Source organism: Balaenoptera borealis (assembly GCF_965194805.1).
Source record: "Balaenoptera borealis genome assembly, chromosome: 1".
Classification (NCBI taxonomy): Eukaryota; Metazoa; Chordata; class Mammalia; order Artiodactyla; family Balaenopteridae; genus Balaenoptera; species Balaenoptera borealis.
Genome location: NC_138860.1, coordinates 62,682,507 through 62,703,519, shown reverse-complemented (window position 1 = coordinate 62,703,519; position 21,013 = coordinate 62,682,507). Strand labels below are relative to the sequence as shown.

The 21,013-nt window shown below is 46.8% G+C and overlaps 1 protein-coding gene across 3 annotated transcripts in view; it reads left to right on the top strand.

The window, feature by feature from the left end:
* The window catches only part of RCSD1 (RCSD domain containing 1), a 66,148-nt gene that overhangs the window by 9,052 nt on the left and 36,083 nt on the right, over positions 1–21,013 (top strand). Inside the window, exon 2 of one of the 3 annotated variants that reach the window (XM_082360953.1) lies at positions 702–788. The exons of 1 other annotated variant lie outside the window; for it this stretch is intronic. In XM_082360953.1, the coding sequence (XP_082217079.1) occupies positions 702–788 (87 nt within the window). Of the gene's footprint in view, positions 1–701; positions 789–9,948; positions 10,055–21,013 lie in introns of those variants that run through there. One more of the 3 variants, XM_082360954.1, reaches the window with a different exon arrangement.

The window sequence follows — 21,013 nt, the reverse complement described above, 5'->3', positions numbered from 1 at the left end:
ATTGTGCCTAGCAAGATTATAGAATTACATTTTATGTGATCTCATTTGATATTCTGTGATCAAGTACCTTATTCATGCATTCTTCATTCATTTAAGGACGTGTACTGAGCAGCTACCAAATGAGAATTTATAAGACACAGTACCTGTTCTCAAGATCCATACAGTCTGGAGGAAGAGAGCAGGGCAGAAATGGAAGCAATGATTGCAGAACAATGTGATTGGCTCTGTAAAGGCAGTGTGTAAGCAGTCCAACTGGACAAGTGAGGACAGGTGATTGCAGCGGTCCAGGCAGGCTAGTGTCACTGTAAAACAATTCCATAGTCTTACTTGTTGAAAACAATGAAGGCTTATTTCTCACTCTGCGGAGGGTTGGCTGGGGGCTCTGCTGCATGTCACTGTCGTCCTCCCTGTGGGACCCAGGTTGACAGAGCAGCGACCATATGGAACATTGTCAGTTATCATAGCAGAGGGAGGGAGGGTTCCAAAGGACTTGCCCCAGCCGTGGCTCTGGCCTGGAAGTGTTGGAACTAGCCACATCAACTCGACCACAGGGATGAGGAAGTGCAATCCTCCCACATGCCCCACATGATGAGAGCTAGATACGTTTCGTGAACATCCTTTGGGTCCTGGTGGAATCTTAGAAGACTTCACAGAGCAGATGATCTTTGAGTTGGTCTGGAAGTAAGACTTGTGTCTTTCAGGCTGACAAAGGTGTGAAGGCTGAGGAAGAAAGCATTTATCTGTGCCACTCCGGGCTCACTCACTTGAGACTTAACACAATTCTCATGGTAGGAGATGTTCTTCCTGATTAAAACGAAAGCTGCTTTGCAAGCACAAAAAAATGTTTTTAGTGATTTCAGTTATTCTTCATGCTTTGAGATGTGACAAGGAGGGGCATGTCGGTTTGAAAGGGAAGTCAGAGGGTGAATAGAATATATACCCCATTTCTATAGGTAAAAATATCAATGAAATAGACGTAAGCCATTAGGTGCAGCTGTTTAAAATGTTTCTCAAATATCTTAGCCCCAGAACAGCCAATACCATAGACCATGCCATCAAGAGAGACAGCTTACGGGCATCCTTTTTGATTTGGAAGTGCTCCCCCATAGTGAATAGGGAATCTATGCCTTTTTCTACATATAGTTATATAACACTCAGAATTGCCTTTTTTTCCCCTATAAGCCTGTAAATAAGCCCTGCCCTTGGTGCCTGAGGAAGGCGTTAGTGAAAGTCAGCCTGTGAATAACATGGACATTAGGCAATGGAATTTGAAGGAAATGGAAACACCAGGCTGCCTTCTGCCCTCTGTTCTTTTTAGGTTTCCTTTGTTGGTTGATTGCATCTGGGATAGGCCAAGGGGGTTGCTGTGTAGAGAGATAAACCATGAGACCTGAGTTTCAGGTCCAGAGTCAGTGACTAGCCTTAGGGTTCTGGTTGGTCCCTCCATCTGTAAAACTGGTACCTGCTTTCCCTACCTTATAGGGCTATTTTGAAAAGGAAGTAAAATCATGCATCATAAATAAGATACTTTTTAAAAATTTTATTTATTTTATTTATTATTTATTATTTTTGGTTGCATTGGGTCTTTGTTGCTGTGCACGGGCTTTCTCTAGTTGCTGCAAGCGGGGGCTACTCTTCATTGCGGTGCGCAGACTTCTCATTGCCGTAGCTTCTCTTGTTGTGGAGCATGGGCTCTAGGTGCGTGGGCTTCAGTAGTTGTGGCAGGCAGGCTCAGTAGTTGTGGCTCACGGGCTCTAGAGTGCACGCTCAGTAGCTGTGGCGCACGGGCTTAGTTGCTCCATGGCATGTGGGATGTTCCCGGACCAGGGCTCAAACTGTGTCCCCTGCATTGTCAGGTGGGTTCTTAACCACTGTGCCACCAGGGAAGCCCAAGATACTTTTATAAAGTACTTTAAGGTACTTTATGAAAGTACCTTAGAAAGGTAAAATAACCCATAAAGTCATGGTGGTATGATTATTAATATGTATTAAATGGATATTGTGCAAAATTGTGACAACCCTGAGGGTGTCTTCTATAAGAAAGCTCTGGTGTTCTCTTTGCCTAACAGAAGGTGGCAGAGGGAGTGCAAAGAAAGTGATGTTGGAGAATATGAGCCAAGCTAAGGCTTCCATTATGGACCAAAAAGGACACACAAAAGAGGCTTTGATTTGTGCAGTGGTGATAAGGAAAATACTTTACAATTCTGCCATGCTTTTTTGTCAAAGCACTTTCCCATATCTCTTAATTTAAAGCTCTAAAAACTCCCATCGTTGGCTCTAGTATGCTACAATGAACATAGTACAGTTGAACCTTGAACAACATGGGTTTGAACTGCATGGGTCCACTTATACTTGGATTTCTTTCACTAAGTGCATCATACTATAGTCCTACATGATCCACGGTTGGTTGAACCCGTGAGTTCAGAACTTTGGATACAGAGGGTTGACTATAAAAGATCCAGGAGCCAGACAGCTGGATTTGAATCCTGACTTTGCCAGCTACTAGCTTGTGGCCTCTCTGTGCCTTGGTTTTCCCATCTGTAAAAATGGAAATAATAATAGTACCTACGTGATTGAATTGTTGTGAGGCTTAAATGAATTAATACCAATGTACCTCAGTATCTACAGGGGATTGGTTCCAGGACCCCACCCCCCTCAGATTCTGTGGATGCTCAAGTCCTTATATAAAATGGCATGGTGTTTACATATAACCTACACACATTCTCCCATATACTTTAAATCATCTCTAGATTACTTATAATACCCAATACAATGTAAATGCTGTGTAAATAGTTGCTGACACATGGCAAATTCGAGTTTTGGTTTTTGGAACTTTCTGAAAATTTTTTTCTGAATATTTTTGACTCACAGTGGTTGAATCTAAGGATACAGAACCTGTGGATACAAAGGGCCAACTGTATTTGTGTAAAGTGTTTAGAACAGTGCCTGGCGCATATTTGAGGTGATATGATTGTTGAATAAATAAAGTTTTTATAGTCATTTAAAAGAGAATGGCCTCTTTTGCTTCTGGTGCAGCTTTGACTGGGACCCAGGATGGGCTGAAGTTCTCCTCCAGCCTGGGAGTGCTGGGTGGAGGGGTGGTTAGTGCCCACTGCGTGCTGACCTCTGCTGGTGGAGCTCTCTGGACTTCTGTATGCGGTTGGTCCTCGGAGGCAGTGCTGGAACAGTACCCACATAAGTCCAGACTAGAACCAAGGAAACAGCCCTGGGGGAGCCTTAGGCGTGGAATAGCAAATCCAAGCTGCAGGCTCACAGGGCATCCAGGGCCTGCAAGAAGAAGGGAGTATTATTGGCTCAATAAATGCATTTCAAAGAAAGGGAGACAGCAAGTCTATTCTGTGGTTCACCCTGGTAGAGCGGGTGAAATGAGGAGGTAGGAAAAGGGAAGACAGTCCAACTGAAGTATGGCATCCCTTCCTCTTCCTCCTTCTTGCTTACATTGGTCAACCCTTCCCTGACCTGTCCTCACCTTTCACACCTGCATGGGAGTCCCCTGCTGGGGTGCTGAACAGGGTGGGATTCTGTGATTGCAAAGACAGCTGCAGGGATTGGAGACTGAGAAGCTAACCATTCAGAACCCTTCTCAGCTGACATCAGTCTCAGCTTGACATCAATCCCAAGCTTCCTGCTGTGCTGAAGGAATTAAGTGCCTTCATATGCCAGCAAGGGTTTTCTGGTTTCTCAAATAGTCAGGGTAGCTCAACCTGCTCTGAATTCATCCTGCCAAAATAATTACTTGCAGTAAGTAATCCAAGTAAGGGGTTTTGGTAAGATGGACTCAGAGGAGGTTGAGCTACCTAACTCCTAGCGTAGCTTCACTGCACTTTTTTTTTTTTAATAAATTTATTTACTTATTTATTTTATTTTTGACTGCATTGAGTCTTCGTTGCTGCACACGGGCTTTCTCTAGTTGCAGAGAGCGGGGGCTCTTTGTTGCGGTGCGCAAGCTTCTCATTAGGGTGGCTTCTCTTGTTGCAGAGCACGGGCTCTAGGCTCATGGGCTTCAGTAGTTGTGGCGCACGGGCTTAGTTGCTCCGCGGCATGTGGGATCTTCCCAGACCAGGGCTCGAACCCGTGTCCCCCGCATTGGCAGGCAGATTCTCAACCACTGCGCCACTAGGGAAGCCCAGCTTCACTACGCTTTGCATCCCAGGTCCTTCCCAAGGGAAGTCTCCAAGGGCAGGACACTGGGCTCTGTTGTTGGCCCTGGCTTGTTAAACATTTTTGTTAATGGCTTGGATGAAAAATAGAAAGAAACCAGATGACCCACAGCTGGGATAGTTAATATGACAGATGACATATTCAAGTTCAAAATGATTTATATAGGATGGTATGCCGGGGCCAAAACCAACATAACGAAATTAAACAGGGATGAACGTCAAGTCCTCTGCTTAGCTTTGGAATGTCAGGCACCAGCGTAGGACAGACCTGGTTTGGAAGTACACACTCATTTGTTCAGTCAACTCCACATATATTTATCGGGCCCACTGTGTGAAAGATGCTGTCTGGATCCTCAGAGGGAGTCAGATATAAAAACAGGATCTCAATAAGCTGAAGGTTTAGTAGCGGTGCAGGGATGTAATACGATGCATCTCCAAATAAATACAGGGTGCCGGGTATGAAGTGTCATGTAAGTGACAAGACCACAGGGCTGGGGGGCTTCCTCAGAGACAGAACATGCTCAGCTGGTGCAACTGGAGAAGGCTTCATGGGAGAGGGTGAGTTCACAGTGGGCACTGAAAACCAGGAGTTTTTTTCTAAGCAGGTAGCTATAGTGAAGGGCAAAGAAGTAACAGTAGTGGGCAGCTAAGTGATAAGTTGGGAGAGTGGGGAGCTATGAATACCCTCAGTGACCGAGTGGGCATGTGTGCACACATGTGTGAGTGAGTGAAACTGCCGAAGAGAGAGGATAAAACTGCACTGTGCACAGACCAGAAAGACAGTGTTGATAACTTGTTCTTTCTTCAGTAGGTACTGAGGGTCTTTGAAAAGGGGGGCTTCCGGGATCAAAGGAGCACTGGAGGCCCGTTCACCTGGCCCCAGTGTGCAGGATGAGTAGGTGGGAGACTCTAGAGGCTGGAATACCAGTTGAGAGGCTAAAGCACCAATGAGAGAGGGCCTTGAGATTGGAAAGGCAATGAAACTGTGGAATAAACCGAGGCAAGGACTCGCAGTATTTGGCATTTGGTGGGAGGCTGCCGTGGGTGTTAGGGTTAGAGAGAAAGTGATCAGAGTGACTGCATTTTCAGTCCGGGAGCAAGGAGAAGAATTGGGCTGGTTTGGGTGGCGGAGGGGCTGCATTTCGGTTGAGGCCTTGACAGGACATTCAGAATTGGAAATTCAGAACTGGAGCGTGGAAGGGCACTGGGCTGAGATGGGTTCAGCAGTCATCTGCACAGAAGTGGTCTCTGCAGCCCGAGCAGTGAGAGGCCACCGTAAAGCAAGGAGCAGGCCAAGGACAATGCTGTGGGCATCCCTCGCATTTGAGGAACACCAGGACGACTAAAGTTAGTGAAGGAGCAGTTTATGTGCAGAGGGCTGGGAGTTTTAGCTGACCACAAGCTTCCCGTAGCCTAACCCTTTTCTTTAAAAAAAAAAAAAAAAGGTTCAGTCTCAGGCTTTATCTCTGTATCCCACAAATGTAGGACTTAAAGTTTTTTTATCCTGCCCAGATGACCTCTCCAGGACTCTCTGTGTGATCACATCTCCTTTCCCCTAACCCTCTCTCAGCTCCAGGAATGGAGGCCTCAAGGGAATGGGCCTCAGTACTTCTAGACTGTCACCTGAGGCTGGGATGTGGTATAGCCGAGGTGCAGAGAAGGGAGGGAGAGGGGACAGAATTATTTGTCCATTAGGCAAAGGTCTTTTAAGTGCTTTCAGTGGCAATCAGGTCGTGGGTCCCACATCAGATTAATTTATAGAGGCACAGCCACACACTGGGAAGGTCTGAATGAGGCATGTTCTTGTTATTATTTTAAAAACAATGATAAAACCACAACCAACAAAAAAATCCTTTTTTGAAAATCCTAGGACTTGGTGTTCAGGGGTTTCCCTTTAGTTTTAAAATATTACTTTATTATTAAGCTAATGTTAAACATTTTAAGGTAAAATTCTTAGAATTATCATCCTAACACAGCTATTTTTTTTCTCTTTTTCTTGCTCCCTTCTGATCCTCCATTTTACCCCCTTTATCATTAAAAAAAAAAAAAAACTGGGAGAAAAAGACAATACTACTTAATATAATGACTATGTCTTTATTATTTTTAGCCATATATGTAATTCTTACCAAATTATAATAAGTATCTATGCAACTCTGTACTGTATCTTTTCACCTAATGCTATTTTCAAGACAATATCCTTGTTCTACAGAGTCACATTTTCACTTAAAATGTCTGCATGATATTCTATTACACAAATATAACATCATTTAATCATTTTTCTATTTTGGGACATGGCATTTGCTTCCCTTTTCTCCTTATTGTAAATAACATAGCTATAAACAGTACATGTATCTTTTTTTCTTCTCTTGAATTATTTCTTTGGAGGCAATTCCCAGGAGTGGAATTTTTAGGCCAAAGGATATGGCTCTTGGTAAATGTTGCCAAATTAGCCTTGGGCTGCCTTCCTTCTGCAAAGGCTCACTGTACCTGGTACACAAATTGCAGACTTAGCGAGGTGTGCCAGGAAGGGAACGTGAGGTGAGAGCGCCCTGTGGAGGCTGGTTCAGCACAGAGCCCCATCTTCCCACTGTACTCCTGTGGGTTCCCCATCCTGCCAACAGGGAGGGGGAGGGGAGGGCAGGAAAGGGGTGTGGACACCCTGGGAAATGAAGCAACCATCTGGACTTCCTGCTGGAGCAGCTGCAGATAGGGGAAAATTATGTACCAGTGAGATGGGGGCAGGGCAAAGTGAGCCTGGGGTCACCCAGAACCTCACCCACCGTCAAGGATGGAAACAGAATAGCCTGCTTGGGCTGGCCTCTAGGAAGCAACGACTCGCTCCTAGGAAATCCCTTGCTGTGGTGGGCAGGAGTGGTCTGGGTTAGGAAGGAGAAGCAATCACCCACTCACTCCCTCACTTCATAAAGATTTCAGGAGTGCCCACTGTGTAAGGTTCTCTGCTGAGAATTCTGGACACAAAAGGGAATACAACTGGGATCCTGCCCTTAGAGAGCCTGCGGTCTAGTTAAGGGAATCAGAAGGATAACAGGTGATTATAATAGTTTGGTCAAGTATGCTGATAAATCTGTGCTCAGGACACAGATTTGGGTATGACCTGGGGGCAGGAAAGACTTCCCAAAGGAGGAAGGATGAGGAGGAGCTGGAGAGCTGAAGAGGGAAGAGAAGGATGTTGCAGCTGGAGGGAGTGGCAGGAGGGAGGAGAGCATTTGAAGTACAGTTGGATTTCCTGGGTAGGCCATGCTTGACTCCCTAGAACTTGACCTCGGAAGCTCCAGGATTTCCACACGGAGGCCTCTGGAGACACAGTCCTGTTGCACAGGGAGCGCTTACCGGGCTAGCCTTGAAGCTGAACCTGTAGGGCAGGCACACTTCTTAACTTAAACTGGATATGTATTTGGCGTGGCTGCTGAGATTACAGGGAATGTTCGAGCTCTCAAAAGCCACCTCTTTGTGTTGCCACTTGTTTTATTCCCCAAGCTATGGGGGACGGGGCTTAGGTGATCAGATTTACATTTTAGAAAGTTCACTGTGGCTGTGGTCCCCAGAGAATGGATTTGGAGAGAGACCTTTAGGGGGCTGTTCAGTCACCTGGACTAACGACCAGGCAAGGTGGGCTTTGGAAAGGACTGGAGGCGGAGGTGGAGAGAGGAGATTGAGTGGGGACCCTTCCTCACAGGCCGAGAACTTTCTACCTAAGCCCTAGCTGAGGACTAAAAGAAGCAGCAGCATGGTTCCCAGGGGCCTGTGCGCTGATGGAGGTGCCCAGGTGTGGCCATAGCATTTAAAGGGCATCAGACGTGGGCCTGGGTTTCTCGTGTCTGTAATGAAGAGCAGCTCACCTGTGCCTCCTGGGCACCTGTGCAGGTGCATTGTGTATGCGTGTGGTGGAGGAGAACCAGGTGAGTGTTCCAGTCTAGCTGGAAGAAGCCAGGCATGGTGGTGCAAGAGTTCAGGGCTGTGGACCAAATTCCATTGCTGTGGAAATTGCTGTGCGGTCCTGAATCAATGGCACAAGATTTGGGGCTCTCACCAGGATGATAATTCTGTCCCTGCCTGGCTTACTGGGGGGATTAAATGAGTGAATGTGTTCATCTCCAAGGACTTGGAAGAGGTATAAAGGACTGGACAGATGCAAGGTGTTGTCACCTCTGTGTTTTGGAAAACACAGGGCAATATCTGGAAATAACTTGGTGCCTCAAAGAGAAGCAGGCGCTCTGGAGCGTGTGGGGCAGGGTAGGGGTAAGGGATCTGTGGGGCATGCACTCCCCTTGGGGCTCTGCTTCCTGCTCTTCTTGTGGCGATTCTTTGAAGCTCAGAGCAGCTGTTACAGATGAGAGGCCAGGTTGGGCCCTGCCCAGATTACTGCTCAGGGGCAGAGGCCGTGTTTGAAGCTACAAAGAGGCAACCAGTGGAGTGGGCAGGACTTCCTGACTCTAGCACGTGGGTCTGTCCCTGGCCTGACACCCCAGGGGCCCACCAGGAGGCCTGGGTCCTGAGGAAAGACCTGCCGTCCACACCAGGGAGACCACTGCCCCGTCCCTCCATGCAAGAGCTCTGTTCCAGCCACAGTCAAGGGCAAAGTTCAGGAGCTATAGGCATTCCCCCTCTGTCCAGTGAACTGTTTTGAGTTTTAGAAGCAAAAGCACCAACTAACAGAGCACGGAGGGGAGAGGGCCAGAATTGCAGCCCAGCCAATGGCTCTGCTTGTGTGAAGTTAGGCAGTTTTTTCTTTTGGCCGCACCTTGCAGCATGCGGGATCTTAGGTCCTGGACCAGGGATGGAACCCGGGCCCTCCTGCATTGGAAGGGTGGAGTCTTCACCACTGGTCCACCAGGGAAGTCCCTGGGCAGTTTCTGTAGAGTAGGGAAGAAGGATTCAAGGCGCTTTTACCCTGACAGCATGCTGTGAGCGTGAGTACACACAGCATGATGGGGCGAGGAGGGCATGGTTTTACCCTGACAGCATGCTGTGAGTGTGAGTACACATAGCATGATGGGGCGAGGAGGGCATGGGGGCTCAGCCCCAGACGCAGCCTCCACAGGCCAGGTGCAACGCCCGTGTTAGTCTGCTAGGGCTGCCAGCACAAAGTACCATGGGCTGGGGGGCTTCAACCCAGAAAGTTATTTTCTCACACTTCTAGAGGCTAGAAGTCCAAGATTAAGGTGTCAGTAGGATTGTTTTCTTGGGACTTCTCCTCTTGATTTAAGATGGGCATCTTCTCCCTGTGTCTTCACAGAGTCTTCCCTCCTTGAGTCCTAATCTCCTCATTTTACAGGGACACCAGTCACACTGGATTAGGGCCCACCCTAATGCCTCATTTAACTTATTGACCTCTTTAAACACCCTATCTGCAAATACAGTCTCCTTCTGAGGTACTGGGGGTTAGGACATCAACATATGCATTTGAAGAACACAATTCAGTATATAACAGCACCCCCAGACCCAGAGCCTCACTTCCAGCTGTGAGTGAGAATGGAAAAGTTGCACTGGAGATCACCAAGCCACAGGGGCAGAAATGGAACTCAGAGGGCTCTGAACACCCCGTCTGTGGCCTTTCCCTCCTCGCCTGGCTACTTCCGCCACTCCTGTCCCTCAGCCACATGCTAGAAAGAGAGCCCCAGGGCACCCTGCATTCTGCACTGGCGGTGTTGCTGCGCGGCTCTCCTACTCTCCTGCTTTCCCCTGACCCCAGGCACAGCTTCCGTTACCCGCTTCTGGGTAGATAAACTCATGTCACCTCTCCTGCCAGCACAGAGTGCAACGCGATGGACTCCGACCGAGCTCTCGGCATTCTCTGTCTTGTGGAGCTTTGCTCCCGCTGGTCTCGCTGCCCCGAACTTCCCCATCCTCCTGTGAGTAGTTGCATTACTCTGGGGCTTTTACTTCCCAGTCACTAGTCCATTTATGGGGCCAGGTCTGCCCAGCCAAGACGAAGGGGTGAGGCAAGGCAGGGGGCAGGCATGGCAGGGCCCATGGTCAGCCCTGACCCACCAGCTCCCTGTCTCCCCTCTGTTCTGAGATCACTGGGCCGGCAAGAGGAGGCTGAGCCTCTGACCGGGCGTTCTCCCGGTTGTCCTGAGAGGGACCGCACTCCGCCCCCATCTCCACCCTTATCTGGAGGGTGGGCCTCAGATGCTTCCTCTCCCCCAGTCACCAGCGCCTTTTCCCACAGGAGGGTGGTGCCCTGTTACCAGGTCCTGGGAGGAGATTTCCCCACCCCTGACTCCCATCCCTCCTCACTCTCCATTCCTCGTGGAGCCAGTGATGCCCCCCTTATCATCTGGTCTGGAGAGGATATGAGTTTAAAAGGAACCGGGCCCCTTTAAAGTTGAAACCTCACCATGGCCAGATACTAGAGTGTATTTTCAGCCAAGAGGCCTAGGTAAAGATACAAGCAGTTGTCAGACTGGAACCAGGCCTGCCCCTCGGTAGAGAGGGACCGACCAGTTGCTGCCCCAGCTGGGGGCACACGTTTTCTAATGACAAAACCTGTGAACAACTTCAAAGCTGATGGACATGACGTTTTTTTCCCCCCATCTTTCCAAATTCACTTCCAGTTTTTGTCAAAGGGTATTTGTTTGTTTTTGTGTAACTCTCATCACTGTGTACAAAACGCTGTGAATTTCTCAGCCCTTTTTTCCCCTTTTTGTTCCATACATATCTCCATGTGTTAGAAAGGTTGAGTGTCATTTTTAATAGGAACATGGTGTTTTATTGCCTTTATGGTCTATAATTTACTTCAACTGTTCTCTGAAATGTAATGTTCAGATGGTTTTTAAGTTTTCACCTCATGTGAATAGCAATGCTATAGATGATTTTGTATAAGCTGCATTTTTCTTTATTTCCTTAGCATATATTCTAAAAATAGAACAAAGCATTGTCAAGCTCTTGTTACATAGTCCCAGATTATTGTCTTGAGAGGGCAGAATTAATCAGTGTGTAATGCTAACAGCAGTTTTTAAGGGAACAGTTTTCCCCATAATCCTGGCAGCTCTGGCTTTTTATTATTATAAACTTTTGCCAATCTGATAGTTGTGTACTGCTACCTTAAAGCTAATTTGCATTTTAGTATTGACTATCAATGTCCTGTGTCTTCCCAAATGACAACTTTGGGTCAGTATTTTCTCCCCATGCTTTGGAAGTTTATCTTCTTTGATGCTTTCTGGTGTTCATTTTACACAGATTTCACATGCATAAATACGTTGTGTGATTTCACTTAGCAAGCCTCTCCCTGGCAGGCTTTGTCTCCACTAAGTCTTCTTTAGATCAAGGCCGTGGTTCTCAACCCTGGATGCATGTTAGAGTACCGTGGAGGGAGTTTCTAAAATACAGGACCGGGGGTCCCTTTGGAAATAAAGGAGAGGAGCTGAGCAGACTGCTGGTCTCATCTAACAGATGGAGATCCCAAGGCCCAGAGACTTGATCCAGAAGCCAGAGCCTCAATCTTTTACAATGGCTGGTGTCTTTAAACCAATAAATATTTATTGCACACGTACTATATGCCAGCCACTCTGCTAGGAATAGGGGAAAGTCGAGATAAAGGCTGTGGCACGTGCCTTCAAGGGGCTCATACTCTGCCGAGGGGGACAGACAGCTCAGTGTAGCAAGGGAAGTGCTACGAGAGAGGTTTGCATGGCTGGCTGTGATGACACAACCCAGGGGAGAGGTCCATGAAGGCTTTTGGGAGGACGTAGCAAGAAGATGGGTCTTGGATGAAGAAGAAGAGCTATCCAGGTGGCAGGAATAAGGATGAAGGCATCTGAGGTAGAGCAACAGCATATGTAAAGACATAGAGGCATGGAAATGCATAGTGTGTTTAGAGGGCTGCAGAGAGGTTCACGGCGGGAAGAGTGGGATGTGGAGTTGGACTGCCAGGGTTGGAATCCCAGGTCCACCGCAGCTTTGTCAGCTTGGGCAACTCATTTAGCCTCTCTAAGCTCTGATTCCTCCATCTGCATTGTGACAATCATAATACCTGGCTGGTTGGTGGTAGATCCAATCAGCATCTTTTTTAAGCACTGAACATAGTATTTGGCACATGGTAAATGTTCAGTAAGTGTTGGCTGTTCTTATTGAGAAAAATTATTATCTTCTAGGGAGGAAAGATGGACAGGAGCCTTACATTCTATATACTAAGAGGTACTCTATAGTAGGTAAGCCAAGCAAAGACGGTCAGACAGATTTTAGACAGATTGTTTGGGCAGCAGAGGGGAGAATGGACAAGAGGAAGGAGAGCAGAGGCAAAGAGACCAGTTGGGTGACCACAATCTCTCCCCACAGTCAAGAGAGAGAGGATAGGGACCCTTAAGTGCAGTGACCACAGCGAAGATGAAGGTGCCAGGCTGGAAATAGAGCTAGAAGACAGATGACTAGGCTTGGTGACCTACTGTTTGTGAGAAAGCAGGGGAGAGAGTAGGATCTGAGATTTCCTAATTCTACCACCTTTAAATCTGCTCCTGTGCTCAGCCAGGTCCTGCAGGCTCAGCAATCATGTCCTTTCCAAATGGGCCTGCCATCCCTGATCTTCAGGGCTCCAAGGAACTGACTGCCTGGGATTGGGAAGGCTGTGGAGGAAAAGCACAAGGGCCTTTTATGTCCTAAACTAGATGGAGGCTACCCCTCTCCCCAAGGAAATGAGCTCAGCTTCCTCAAACCCTCCCTCCTACAAAGGAAATCTGAAGCCTGGGGACTTGGACCCTACTCAGGACCCTCACTGACAACCATCTCAGGCATCCGGATGCCCTGGGCTGTCAAAGCGTGTGGTCCAGGCCTATGTCTGCCTGGGGAGGGTGGCCCACAGGAGGGATGTGCTTTGCAGAGCGGAAATGGCTCAAACCAGATATTACCTTGTTTGTTTTCCCTGTGAAGAAAAGAGACCATTTTACTTTCCTCTTTTATTTATTTTTTAGGGATCAGGCAGATATTTTTAATTCCTCTAGTTTCCTGCTCTCTACAGGTGTTTCCTATGGTGTTGCTCTCAGAAAGGACAGAGCCGTGACATAATCAGTTTTGTTCCTGAGATTTCCAGAAATTCTCCCCACTCTGTGTGTGCCGCCTCAGGTCCCCTGTGGGCAAGGTGAGGTGAATACAGACCCCCTGCATAACGGGCTCTGTGTTCTCCACCGTTCACCTGTGGTGCAAGGCAGGGCTTGCTCTGAAGACAAACCTAAGCAGCACTGTTGGGGAGAGAGGATGAGAGGAAGTCTTTGGTTTCCAGCATTACTCTGGTTGTTGAGTCCCTAGCAACTGTGGCCTTACAGAGATGCCAGGTAGCTCCAGTAAAATTACTCTTTTTTTTTTTTGGCCGAACCACACGGCATGCGGGATCTTGCCCAACCAGGGATCGAACCTGTGCTCCCTGCATTGGGAGCGCGGAGTCTTAACCAGTGGACCGCCAGGGAAGTCCAGAATTACTCTTTACTTCTCATACGTAGGACAATTCTCCCATCTCCAACCAATTACGACAGCCTCGTAGAACAGGCGAGAATGTCTTTGCTATTGAAAGGGCAGAATGCTTGTTCATTTTTACCCTCAAAAAAGTTATGCATAAACTAAAATTTTAGGGAAATCATCATGTTTTTCATGCACAACAGAAGCCCACAATGGGAAACCCTTTTATCAAGTGAAGAAACCATTGGTAAAGCAACATAATCTCTCTCAATTGATCTATTTTACAATATTTATGGCGCCTCACACCTGTCTTTTAGAAGGAATGGAACAAATATTTATTGAATACCTTTACTACACAGCTTGTCTTTTAAAACCTTCACAGCTATTCTGTGAGTTGGGTATTACTGATCCATTTTATTGATTAGGAGACCAAGGCTAAGAATGGTTAAGGGGTCTAGTAGCCCTGGCGGGCAGGAACAGAACTTGAACTCTTCTCCTTCCATCTGGAGTTCTATATTCTAACCCCCCTTAGAATTCAGTGAGGAGGTAATAATACCTTTGATATTATTTAATATTAAGAACAGTGATATAATGATGTGCATGTAATAATTAAAAACAGATTCATATATTAAACCAAAAGATACCTCCTGGGATTATCCAGGAAAACTGGTCGAATGGGGTAAAAACATTCTTCCCGTGAATCAGCAGTAGCAAACTGGTAGCCTTCTGGGCCAAATGCTGCAGGCAGACATTTTCTACCCGCACTGAGGTTTTCCTTTTTTTTTTTTTTTTGGTAACTGAGATGATGTTAAAAACGGAATCAATACATGGCACTTAAAAATCTGGGTTTTTTTTTTTTAATTTTTTTTTTTTAATGCTATTCTTGTCTGCTTACATTCTTTTTATTTATGTATGTATGTATGTATGTATGGCCGTGTTGGGTCTTCGTTTCTGTGCGAGGGCTTTCTCTAGTTGCGGCAAGCGGGGGCCACTCTTCATCGCGGTGCGCGGGCCTCTCACTATCGCGGCCTCTCTTGTTGCGGAGCACAGGCTCCAGACGCGCAGGCTCAGTAGTTGTGGCTCACGGGCCTAGTTGCTCCGCGGCATGTGGGATCTTCCCAGACCAGGGCTCGAACCCGCGTCCCCTGCATTGGCAGGCAGATTCTCAACCACTGCGCCACCAGGGAAGCCCAAAAATCTGGATTTTAATCTCTTGAGAATCCAGATCATCTGGGGATGCTGGGCCTTGAATGATCTTTTGAAAAGTGGCTCAGGGTTGCCCCAGGCAGGCAGTGGGCTGGAGCTGTGCAGCAGGATCACCCACCCCCGCTTTCCATTTCCTGCCTGGCCTCTGAAAGCACTGGAGTTTGCAAGGCCCACCCCAGATGATGCGGGAGAGGGGTGTGGAAACAGTCTGCAAAGTACACCCAGGATCTGCATGGGTCTTACACATTGGGAAAGTCTCCGTTTCCCATCTGCTCCCAAAGAGGTCATTGCTCCCAGCTGTCAGGCTGCATTCTCAGAATGGCAGCTCCTGCTCAGAAGTTACATCGTTGACATCTAGAGTAGAAGTAGATTTCATAGAAGGGAGGATGGCTGGGTCGTACTGAGAGTCAGAGTGGCCTGGTTTTGAACCCAGCCCCACTACATCAGCATGTGACTCTGAGGAAGTGACTTTATCTCTATGCTTACTTGTAAAATAGGACTAATAATCTAACAATATCTACTTCTCAGGGCTGTTGAGAGAATTCAGTGAGCTCCATCTGTGATGTGCCCTGCACATAGTAAGCACTCAGTCAATATTGATTCCTGATCTCTTTTTCCTTTCCAAAAGTGATGAATACATAACCCCCCTGAGGGCATTGTTTATCACCAGGGATGTAAATGAGTCCACGCTGAGCTGTACAAGATCTTTAGAAAATCAGGGTGTGGGGTCGAAAGGAAATCACCCTATTTCTTTCACTTTTCTCTGGTCTCGTAATTCAGTTTTTCTACGTATCTGCTGAGATGGAAGGGGACATTTTGGCTTCGCATTGATCATTTCCTTGAGCAGAGAGCAGTTTGTAATAGTGAAGAGAAAACATTTTAAAATATTTTGGGAGCTACTACAAATGGGGTAAGTGGCCCTAGATCTTAGTAAACCTGAAAACAGCTTTAGGGTGCATGTATATGAACTTAGTGGCACAATAGCTTTATGGAATTATGAAATTCACCTCCTCCTTCCCTCTGGGCATGTGTGTCCTGTCCCCAGACGCTCAAGCCCTTGTTTTGATATTTTGAGAAGACTGACAACTCACTACAAAGTTGTTTTCAGGTATTTGTTCACACCAGACTTTCCCCAAAGATTTGGGGAGTAGAGCTTGAAACTCTCATTTCAGTATTTAAAAAATTTTTCTACTTTGATGTTTTTCATATTATGTCTTGGTAACTTGCTTTCTTTTCCTTGAAAATATATCGTGGACGGCCCTGTGAATTAGTTCCAATTTACTCATTCAAATACACGTACACAATTTTACATGACTGAGATCATAGCAGGCATGCTGGTTTTTTACAGGCAGTGTTTTTCTTTTGGTTTGCCCCTCCCAAATCATCTCTCCTCCCTATCACCTCAGCTTCCAGAAACCTCATATATATACCTTTCTGTAGGATATTTCATATTCTTTAACTATATAAATTATTACATATACATTATACACACATATGATGGATAGGTATGTGTACACATAGACACATATGGGGGTAGACTGTGTTGCTTTATAAAACTGGGATCATATTATACACATTTCTCTGCATCTAACTGTTCTCACTTTACAGTTTTTCATGGAAGTTTGGAGTGCTCTAAGTCATCCTTTTTAGTGGTTTCATGATAGCTTGTTATGTGAATGGACCATAAAACATTTCCCTTTTCATGGGTATTCACTTTGTTTCCAGAGTTTTGCTGCTGTAAACAGTGCTGCAATCAGCCTCCACGTCCTTATATACCGGGGCTTGTGTGTCTGTGGAGTAGATTCTCAGGAGTGTGGGGTTGAGTCGAAAGATTTGTGTAATCTAATATAATAAATGTTCCCAGATAACTTTCCTAAAAGGCTGTACAACTCATATTTCCTCCAGCAATCTGTGGTGGTTCCTTTTTCCTGTTTCTGAAACGGCAATGGCTGTTTTTTTCTCTCTCCCCTCTCCTTGCCTGCCTGATAAGCATAAAGAGAAATCTCAGTGTTAATCGAATTTGCATTTGCCTGACAACTAGTAAGTTTGAACATCTTTTTACGTTTATTGGCTTTTTGAATTTGCCTTTCTATGAATTGCTTATTCATAACCTTTCTTATATATTGTTCTTGTCATTTTGTGAGAGCACTTTGTATAACAGATATCTCCTTTTCATCTGTGTTACAAATAATTTTTCAGATCTATTGTGTTCTGTTTACTTCATTTATAGTATTTTTGCCATTAAAAAGTTTTGCTTTTTTTTTTATAGTAGAGGGGCAAAAAAATATATATATATGTGTGTGTGTGTATATATATATATATAAAATTAGCCTCTGGGATTTCTTTCTTAGTGAAAAAGGGAAATGTTTCATTTTAACACTCTTTTATCCTATATTCTGCTATTACATCCTATGTTTCAGCTAACTAATCTCAGTTTGCCTTCAAAATGACCTGAATCCCGGAGGCAGGCATGGGAAATCAGCAAAGCATGCTGGGAACTGTTATCACAGGCTCCCCTTAGACCACGTGTCCATTCTCTGGCCAGATCGTATAGCCGATACCAGTCTGGAATTTTTCTATCCCCAGCTCTTAGCCTCTGTCTTCTCCTCCCTCCCTTGCCAGTCCCCTCCCCCATTTGCTCCTTAAATAGAAGTTTTCCTTCCATCTTCTCAGCTCTCTTCTATATTTTGTCCTTCTTTCTGGTGGGATAGATGGGGACTGTCCCTGAACTCTCCATGTGCCTGCCCCAGGGCCTCCTAGGGTCACAGGGTCCTTTCCAGCCATCTGAGCCGGGTCGCCCACCCTTCCCTTAATGTCCAACCCTCTCTCCAAAAGGATGTCTGCATCACCGTGGGGGCTGCCTGACCGCCCCTTTGCGGTTCTGGTTTGCGTAGTGGGAATTCAGGACAAATGTTTTCCTTTAAACTCCTTGCCGGATTTACTTCTTCGGGATAAATTCCAAATACCTTGGCTTCGTGTATAATAATGGCCTGCATTTAGCGAGCATTAATTGTGTGCCAGACTCCGCTGAGTACCGTACATCTCTTTTGATTCTTACACAAGCCTATGACGCAAATGTTGCTGTCCTCACTTTGCAGACAAGGCCCCTGAAATCTACAGAGGTTGGTTACCTGCCCTCGGCCACATAAGGAGCAGAGTGGGGATGTGAATCAAACATCCTATCTCCAGAGCACTGTATGTAAACCACCTTCTGACCCAGTCTTACCCCCGATCCTTACTCCAGCACTTCTCCTTCCTGGGTCTTCAGACGCAGCCACATTTACAGCCTGTGCGGCTCCTTGGGCCATTAATCATGCCTACATGGATACAACTTCTTGCACCACTGTCTGCTTAACTTGCTCTTGTATTGAATCGACCTTTGCTTCATATTTCCCCAAGTGGGCTGTCAGCTTCAACAGAACACGGACCATGACTTAATTTCTCTGTAACTGTCCCCTCCCCGACATGTGTTGGTTGATTGTTTCAGGAACCTTCTCCAGCCTTCACTAAAATGTTTAACCAAGACTCTGTAGGAATATTGAATCTTCTTCTATCTCACTTGGCTTTAAAACACCTGCAACTATGGACCCCCCAAAATCTCTGCTTAGGTTGGGGTCTTGACTACTAAAAAGGTTCTAATGCCAACATAAGCCAGTTCTTGGCCTTATTAAGTGAAATCAGTGGAAAGTAGGAACAATCAATCAATCAATATTGGCTTGTAAGACACTTCCCATGCACGTTTCACTTCATCATGATAATGAGCCTGTGTAGTAGTTCTCGTTCCCATTTTACGGAGGAGAAAATGAAGTCCAGAGGAGATAGATCTGGGACTATGAGTCCTCTTCAAACTGCATCACAACAACCTGTGCTTGGATGGCAGGATGATTGCAGAAGGGCCGGCATGGGCCAGTCTGATCTCATCACCAGTACCATGCTGACCTTGGGGCGGAAATGAGCACCATTTCTACTCTCTGCTTTCTGTGGGGTTGGAGGAGGGGTGGGGGAGGTCCTTCTGCAATCCCAGATGCTCTCTGTGTGAAGTGGCCTGGAAGCCACTAAGCGTGGAACCACCTCTCCTGGAAGAGCCACAGCAGCTGCCATCCTGGGCTCCCTGGAGGCGGCCTGGAGGTGTAAGTATGGGTGTGCTGGAGTGATGGGATAAAGTACTGCTGGACTGTCCATAAGAAAACCAAAGCGTCTTGTGAATCATCCGCTCAGATATCTACATGAGCAGCGCGTTGGCCATTGTCCAAAGAGATTTCTCACGCATGTGGTGGAGGGCCGTACAATTGCTGATAAGAGGGGAGCAAGAGGAGGTTGGTTTACTTGTATCTTAGACCTTCTGCTCATGTTTCTTCTTGCGCTGGGGGCCTGTATATTTCTGTGTTTGCTACTGGGAGGATCTTTCTTGTGAGGAACTTCTGCTCAGAGCCTGGGAGCCCCCCTGCAAGAAGGGCAATCCCTCCCCTCTCTCTTGGGGCCCCAGAGAGTCACTCACTCTAGAGGGTCCATGAAAAGCTCTGTCCGTATCTACTCCAAATGCTTTCCTGCAGGCCTGTTCTATTCTTAGAGCCGCCCCTGGTTCCTGCTTCAGAACCATGAGGCTCTCAAGCTGGCCAAGGCACTGAGCCCTTGGTGTAGTAGATAGTGAAAAAAAGCAACAGGCCGAAGGGTGTGAATGAAAGAAAACAAAACCTGCAGTCATTCCATCTTTGTATGACTTCCCGAGGAAACCAAAATGAGGGTTATTTTTTTCCCCAGCTGGGCAGCAACACGCCTGGGGAAAAACCTGAACTCTCTACTCAGTTACTTTTCCCCTTTACAGTTTATACTTCTTTCGGCCTTTGTATCCCTTCATTGGTCATTGTTCCTTGTTACTCATTTCTCACCCACTTTCCTCTTTAATGGCTTTTAAACGCCTGAGCTATTTGAGCCCTGTCCTCTCCCTCTCCTGAAACTCTTCTTTTTAAGAGAATTACGAACCCTGGTTTGCTAATTTGGAATGAAGGGATTATACTGCATTGCCATTTGATTCCTGGTTTGAGATAGGAGAGCATCCCATTCTTAGAATCTTCTTTGGAAGAGGCAGATGCAAGAGGGATGATGGGGTGCTTTACTTTGCAGAGCTGTGTGTCAAGGTGGTGGGGGCCAGGGGGTAATATCGATGCATTTCCGTGGGAATTCCTGAGCTTCCTTGCAGAGTTTGCCCTGATTCTGCCTACATTTAGTCAGGTATCCATCCACCTGTTCATCTACATGAGAAAGGTAACTTAAGCGTTCCCGGTTTTCCTCACAGTGATGTTAAAGTAAAAAAAAAAAGTTAAGCAGCCGAAAGGGCCTTGGAAAGCATCCTTGGCAAGCCCTTCATTTTACGGGTGAGGAGCCAGAAGGGCAGAGAGGGGTGGAGAGTTCACACAGCGCTCCTGACTGCTGGGCCAGTGGCCTCCCCCGCCCCCAAGGTGCTCAGCTCTAGAAGTAACTCACCGGCATCTTCCCTTCTGACTGTGCAGGACAAAGCATGTCTGCCCAGAGACATAACTTCTTATTCCCACTCCCTGCATCATTTGGACGCAAGCATGTTCCCTGGAGAGCTACTCTAGCCATTCACCCACCGTAGCCCCTGAGGGCCCCTGCTCCCACTTGATAAACTAGCCTGATTAGGCTTGGCCCTACAGGGGCAGGCACCACCCTCAAACTCTGGCCATAGGGCTCTCCTTTTATGGCCTTTCATGGTGCAGGGCCCTGGCTGAAAGGCAGGACTCTCCCCTCCTACAGAAGAAGCCAGAGCCAGGCTTTCCCTTTGATGGCTCGTCGTGCCCCCATTACTCCACCCACATCCCCAAAACATCCAACTGAAACCCAGCACATGAACGGCCCTGCTATGAGTGAGGCTACTCATGGCTGGAGTCCAGAATCTCACTCCAATTAGCCAGTCTGCCCTTTTGTGTGATTCAGAAAATTCCCATTTGTAAATTCCTCTGACATGAAGATGCAATGCCAACCCTCCTGGTCTGCAGACTTGCTCTACAGGATGGGAATGGAAATGACTTGGCGGCAGCAGATCCCTACTGTCCCCCTGCAACTCTTCAGGGCCAACGGGCAACAGCCTGCTATCCCTATAAGGCATGCAAAGGAGCCCACGTTCCAACTAATACCTACTGAGTGGTGACCAGTGTCTTAGGTGACAACGATAGCTAAAATGGGAGGGAAAGCTT